Source organism: Vigna umbellata, chromosome 4 (assembly GCF_029865625.1).
Source record: "Vigna umbellata cultivar VRB3 chromosome 4, Vumbellata_1.0, whole genome shotgun sequence".
Taxonomy (NCBI): domain Eukaryota; kingdom Viridiplantae; phylum Streptophyta; class Magnoliopsida; order Fabales; family Fabaceae; genus Vigna; species Vigna umbellata.
In genome coordinates this window covers 13,068,180-13,075,488 of record NC_142168.1, presented here as the reverse complement: position 1 = coordinate 13,075,488, position 7,309 = coordinate 13,068,180, and the positions used below count along the sequence as shown (strand labels likewise).

Here is a 7,309-nt window from a genome sequence, read left to right as displayed (position 1 = left end):
TTTTTCATCAAAAAAATGTTAACAATAGATCACGTATTACTGTTTTATTAACTTGTTTAAATTTATTTTCAAAAAGTATTTGAAATAAATCAATAACAAATCATCGTATAAACATTGTAAAAAGGTTATAAAAAATTGTTGTTAAAAAATATTTTCATATGCATTAGAAATTATTAAGAGAACTTTTATATTAAAAATAATACTTATATGGACATGACAATGTACATTTTTATTTAACTATACGTTGTATTATTTTAAAAATTGCATTTAACCATTAAATTTATTCCTTTAGGCATATTGCCTAATTGAGTGTTGGGTACGGAGTAAGGGAAATATAAATATATGATTTATTAAGGTTGTGCTCTCTTATATTTATTTAGGAAAAAGTTTTTTTAAAACTTTTTGTTGACAACTTTTTGACAATACGTGGTAATTTGTGATTGATCAGTTTCAAATATTTTTCTAAAATTAAATTCAAGCAGACCAATAAAGTGACAACATGTGTTTTGTTGTCAAAAAATTGTTAACATATCAAAATCCACTTATTTATTGTCTGAGGAGATGGAAAGACGCAAATTTTGTTTGTTTCTTTCATGTCATTTGTAAAGATGAAAATATGATGATTTGCAGAACAGGTTTGAAGATTGATTTGTGTTCAAGTGTGAAGATTTGAGAATGTTTATTATTTAGGAAAGTGTTTTTCTAAATATGTCTTACATTTTTAGGTGTGTTAATGAAGGGGAGCAAGATGCATTACAAAGAGAGAAGTGTTTAGTTGGAGTTCATGTGTGCAATGTTTGGGAACTTTTGGATTGTAGGAAATTCATTTTCTAGAAATATCATTACAAAAATTTTATGGAATTACTAATAGAATTTTACCGTCAAAAATAAGTTCGTCGATAAATTTGAATTATCAACAGATTTTATCAACAAATTTTATTATTTTAATTATCGACATATTTTATTAACGAATTAATTATCGAAAAAAATATCATCAATAAATTTACCAATAATCATATTTTATTTATCGATAGAATAATTCGTAAGTAATAAAAGGAACAAAATTTTCCCCATGCTATCTCGTCTTCTTAGACCTCTCATTTTCTTAACCGTATATGTCTCATTTCTCATCTTCTTCACATTTACAAAGGACCAACTCTAAATCATATTGTCGTTACTTGCATTAGTCGTTCACTATCGTCGCAATGCAATCGCAACCTCTGTTGATGACACCAACGAACCTCCTTCTATCTACGTAGGATATTGTTATTCTCCCAATGGTGTCATCTTCACCAAGATTCATTCATGGTTGCCGCTTATCGTGCCGAGGACCTCACGTGGCGCCCTCTTCTCCCTTTGATTTTGCGCTTCTCCCTGTAATGCACCATCACGGTGACCGAAACCTTCAACGTAGTTGGTGTTGGCAACAATTTCTTTCTTCTAGACCTAACTGCGCCTACAACCAGCAAATATTTTCCTACATCGCTAACCATGTCGTTACATGAGAAGAATAAAGTAGCAAAAAGGAGAGAGACGAAGGGAGAGCCCTGTGTGTGTTGTGTTATATTGTAATGGATGATCGAAGAGGAATGAATAGTTGGGATGGATATAGATAATATTTTTTTGGATTATTGTGCTTCTGTAATGATTTGGTGAGGAGAATTGATGGCATGAATAAAGGGAATGGAGGAACATTGAAAAATCAAGGTGTAATGAAGATGAATCAAATCGTAATATTTACTGACAAAATTTATTGACGAATTTTTCCTTAAGTGATTATCGACGGATATATCTTTTGGTAATTTTTGACAAACATATTCTTTGATAATTACCAATGAATATATCTTTCAGTAATTACCGACAAATATATTTTTTAGTAATTATCGACAAATATATTTTTCTTTAATTATCAGTGAATTTTTCTTGTAATTATCAATGAATTTTTTTACAGCAATTATTGAAGAATATAAAATTTTATTAATAAATATTATCAACTATATTATTATTGACGGATTTCTCCCTTGAAAAAAAAATCTTTACTAATAAATTTTTTATGTTTCTGCTGTAATACATGTTTGTTTTTTTATAGTGTCTATTTGTGTGTTGGACTTGTTTAAAATATTTTAATAATAATAATAATAATTATTATTATTATAATTATTATTAATGACAAAAAAATTTCTTTTTATAAACATAATTGAATATTAAAATAATATAACGTTGATGAATGATAAGGGAGTATAATAATGGATCTAAAATGATTGTCATAATTTGAATTTAGTTCTAAGTTATATATAATGAATTTATGTTCTATTTTTTTGTTCTGAGTTTTAGGACAAAATTACTATTCTTCAAATGTTTCTTCCACTAAAGTCTTAGAATAAAATATGTTTAAGTTTCTTGTTAAAATATATATTAAAATTACTATAGTGAAAATCGTATGAGATAAAGAGTGAAATCATATACTTTTATGAATTATATTAAGAAAAAAAGTTACAGTAGTTTTACATAGAAGATAAATGTAGTTAATTTTAAAGCTGTTCAATTAAGACAATTAAACTATTTATTTTAAGATAAAGTGAGGTATTATAATCGTGTGAGAACCATTCAGGGAAAACATAACTCCATATTTATTTTTAATACAACAAGGAACAGAATTGACTCTATTATATATTGTGATTAGAATTTAAATGTTGAAGAGTATTGGGACATTATTAATTCTATAACTTAGTCTACTTAAAATCTCATAAATTATTAATATTATGTATTTATTTTTATTATATTATATCACTTACGTCTTGATTCAATAAATATATTAAAAAACGCAATGTAATAAATTTTTTTAAATTTTTTTGTTATTATAAATAAGCTTAACTTATTTCTATTTAAACTATATTTTTATGTTATAACTAAATGTAATCTAAAAAATTTAATAAATTTATTATTTTGTTATTATTTGTTATATTATTAAAATATTTTAAAACTAAATATTATTATAATAAGAATATAGGTTCATTGTCCGTGTTCTCCCTGTATACAACTAATATTTTACAATACAATTAATGTTCTGTCAGAAATACCAACTTCATAATAAACACCCACTCTCTTTCACAAATCCTAACTTTCCGTCTACAAACTAGAAAATGAAGAAGCGATCAACTTGCTACCTCTCCGCAAAAGTTAGGTAAAAACAATATCTAAGTTTTCCGAAAAATATCACTGTAATACGATGATATAATAAAGATCATTATCGTCGTTTTTTTTTCATCCATCTAACTAAAATCGTGTCAGTTAAAACGATATTTTAGTTCCACAAATGAAGGAAAATTGTATACTATCACACTGTTAATGGCTGCGAGTATGTTATTTTCCAATTTCCTTGCTTGCGATGCACGAAGAGACCCTGTTGATCGGAACAACTCAGAGGTGTTTGGGGTCATTTTCTTATTTTTACTAAGTATAAAAATTAATCCTTCATGTTCATCCATACTTCTATGCTTCTATCTTACAGTATTCATTCATATAAGGAAGAATGGCAGAAGACAAAAAGGGATTGGCAATAGGAATCGACCTTGGCACAACATACTCCTGTGTTGCAGTATGGCAGCAACAAGATAATAGGGTGCAGATCATTCATAATGATCAAGGCAACAATACCACTCCTTCTTGTGTTGCTTTCACGGACCATGAAAGGTTGATAGGAGATGCTGCTAAAAATCATGCTGTTTTCAATCCAGAGAACACCATCTTCGGTATATTTTTACTCCTAAACTATTACTTGTTTTTTCTTTATAGTAATAAAAACGAATATATATATATATATATATATATATATATATATATATATGAATATTATTGTTCATAAATATTTATCCTTTTAGTTTATGAATGATAAAAGTTTCATTATTGATGAATTTTCATTTCATTACTCTTAGTTTCTGATTAGTATTTTGTTGGTTAAATTAGATTCCAATTAGATTCAGAATTTATCCATATTAGTAATAGGAAAATGATACTTGAACAACCATTTTTGACAACATTTAGACACGCGCACACGTGTCAAAATCTGAGTGGTCCATTTTCATTTAATTTTTCCAACTGGACCACTCAGATTTTGACACGTGTGCGCGTGTCTAAATGTTGTCAAAAATGGTTGTTCAAGTGTCATTTTCCTTAGTAATATTATAGTGATCAAATTGAAACTAATTATATGTTTTTTTATCTTTAAAATATAATACTGATTATTTAATATATTTATATCTATTTATCTATGAGTTCAAAAACTCAGTAAACATATCGTACTCAATTTCTATATACCCAACCCTCTCATTTACTATTACTTTACACGGATTTTAACTTTTTTACTAATTTGAGTGTTTTCCCATACTCAAAAGGCTCTCATATACTGTTATTCTATACAACAGGTATTAAATTTTTAGTGACTTAAACTATTACTTGTTTTTTCCTTTCTATGATTTTCCTGTAAACTTTTAGCAGGAAAATAGACCACCAAAATATATTTTTTTTAACTCTTGCAGATGCTAAGAGGTTGATCGGTAGGAAATACAGTGACCCACTTGTTCAGAAAGACAAAATGTTGTGGCCATTTAAGGTTGTTGCCGGTGTCAATGACAAACCCATGATTTCTGTTAAGTACAAGGGTCAGGAGAAGAGCCTTTGTGCGGAGGAAATATCATCCATGGTCCTCTCAAAGATGCGGGACATTGCAGAGGCATACTTGGAAAAGCCTGTGAAAAATGCGGTGGTTACTGTGCCTGCCTATTTCAACGATTCTCAGCGCAAAGCCACCATGGATGCTGGTGCTATTATAGGTCTCAATGTTATTCGTATAATCAATGAACCCACCGCTGCAGCAATTGCATACGGTCTTGATAAGAGAAATGATTGTGTTGGAGAACGAAATATTTTTGTTTTTGACTTTGGAGGTGGTACATTCGATGTGTCTATTCTCACTATTGAGAACAAAGTCTTTCAAGTTAAGGCCACTGCGGGAAACACTCACCTTGGCGGAGAAGACATTGATAATAGAATGATGAACTACTTTGTGGAGGAGATGAAAAGGAAAAGTAAAGTTGACATAAGTTGGAATCCACGTGCCTTAAGGAGGTTGAAAAGTGCTTGCGAGAGAGCAAAAAGGACACTGTCATCTGCTGTTACTACAAGCATCGAGATAGATGGTTTATTTGAAGGCATTGATTTGCTTTCTTCAATAACCCGAGCGAAATTTGAAGAAATCAATACGGAGGTGTTTGAAGAGTGTATGGAAACAGTAGATAGGTGTCTTAGGGATGCTAAGATGGAGAAAAGTAGTGTGCATGATGTTGTCCTTGTTGGTGGTTCTTCTAGGATTCCCAAAATGCAGCAGCTACTCGAAGACTTTTTCAATGGGAAGGATGTTTGCAAGAGCGTAAACCCTGATGAGGCTGTTGCTTATGGTGCAGCTGTGCAGGCTGCTCTCTTGTCTGAAGGCATTAAGAATGTTCCAGATTTGGTATTGAAAGATGTTACTCCGCTTTCACTTGGCACAGCGGTAATGGGGGATCTCATGAGTGTTGTGATTCCTAGGAACACTACTATTCCTATGAAGAAGACAAATTTTTTTGTGACAACCATAGATAACCAATTGTCAACCAAGATTGAGGTTTATGAGGGCGAAAGAGTCAAAGCCAGTAATAATAATTTGTTGGGTTTTTGTCGTATTTCTTTACCCCCAGCTGCTCGTGGCTATCTTTATGGTGTGACTTTTGCAATAAATGAAGATGGCATTCTTTCCGTTTCTGCTGAGGATAAAACTGGTAATAAGAATGAAGTTATAATATCCAATCACAAAGGGAGACTATCAAATGAAGAAATTAGTAAAATGATTAAAGAAGCGGAGAATTATAAGTCTGAAGATGAGAAGTTTCTTAAGAAGGCCAATGCAATGAATGATTTAGATGATCATGTTTATAAGATCGGAAAGGCTTTAAAGAGAGAGGATATGAGCTCAAAGTTGAGCTCGAAAGAAAAGGAAGATATGATGTCTAAAATTTCTAGAGCCACTGATATGCTTGATAGGCGGAAGCAGATGGAAGATATAGTTGTTATTGAAGACTTTCTGAAAGATCTTAAAGCAATCAGTGAACGAATTATGGTCGTGGAAAAGGTTGTTAAAAGGAAAGATGTTACTCCGCTTTCACTTGGCATAGTGGTAAAGGGGGATCTCATGAGTGTTGTGATTCCTAGGAACACTGCTATTCCTATAAAGAAGACACGAGTTTTTCTGACAATCAAAGATGACCAATTGTCATCCAAGATTGAGGTTTATGAGGGCGAGAGAGTGAAAGGCAGTGATAATAATTTGTTGGGTTCTTTTCGTATTTCTGGCTTTCCCCCAGCTGCTCGTGGTTATCCTTTTGATGTGACTTTTGCAATAAATGAAAATGGCATTCTTTCCGTTTCTGCTGAGGATAAAGTAACCGGTAATAGGAGTGAAATTATAATATCCAATCACAAAGGAAGACTATCAAATGCAGAAATTAGTAAAATGATTAAAGAAGCAGAGAATTATACGTCTGAAGATGAGAAGTTTCTTACGAAGGCCAAAGCAATGATTGATTTAGATGATCAGGTTTATGAGATCAGAAAGGCTTTAAAGAAAGAGGAAATCAGCTCAATTTTGAGCTCGAAAGAAAAGAAAGATATCATGTCTGAAATTTCTAGAGCAACTGATATGCTTGATAGGCGGAACGAGATGGAAGATATAGTTGCTATTGATGACTTTCTGAAAGATCTTAAAGCAATCAGTGAACGACTTATGGTCGCGGAAAAGGTTGGTAAAATCAAACTAGTTTTTGTGGATTATCTGCACAGGGTGAAGAGCCTCATTCAACCCATTATGGAGATTAAGTTTTAAGTTTATGTTAGTGAAAAAGGTAAAACTTTATGAACCATGATATCTAAACAAAATAGAATTTTCAGTTTCAATCATCAAACATATGTTGGAATAAACTTAAATTTAAAATTTATTTGTAATTTCATTTGAGTTTTATTTTTTCTGTCTCGATTTCTATTTTTTCAGTTGTCATGTATGATTTTTTTTTCACGATAATTCAGTGTTTATAATTAGATCTTTTGGTATTTCAAGATTGTCTTCACCCATTTTCATTTAAGTCTATGTTTTCATCTCCAAATTTAAGGATCCAATTAGTCAATTCTTTGATATTTGTTGCATTTTGATTTGTGACGATACATAATTTCATATTCTTGGAAAGTTTGAACACTTTGCAATGTTTCAATAATATATATA

The 7,309-nt window shown here is 30.8% G+C and overlaps 1 protein-coding gene across 1 annotated transcript; it reads left to right on the top strand.

Moving 5' to 3' along the window:
• Positions 1-3,532: 3,532 nt before the first annotated feature.
• LOC124829396 (heat shock 70 kDa protein 18-like) lies at positions 3,533-6,916 on the top strand. Its single transcript, XM_088112617.1, has 2 exons — positions 3,533-3,752; positions 4,539-6,916. The coding sequence occupies exons 1-2, from the start codon at positions 3,533-3,535 to the stop codon at positions 6,914-6,916; spliced, it is 2,598 nt and encodes an 865-aa protein (XP_087968743.1).
• Positions 6,917-7,309: the final 393 nt, after the last annotated feature.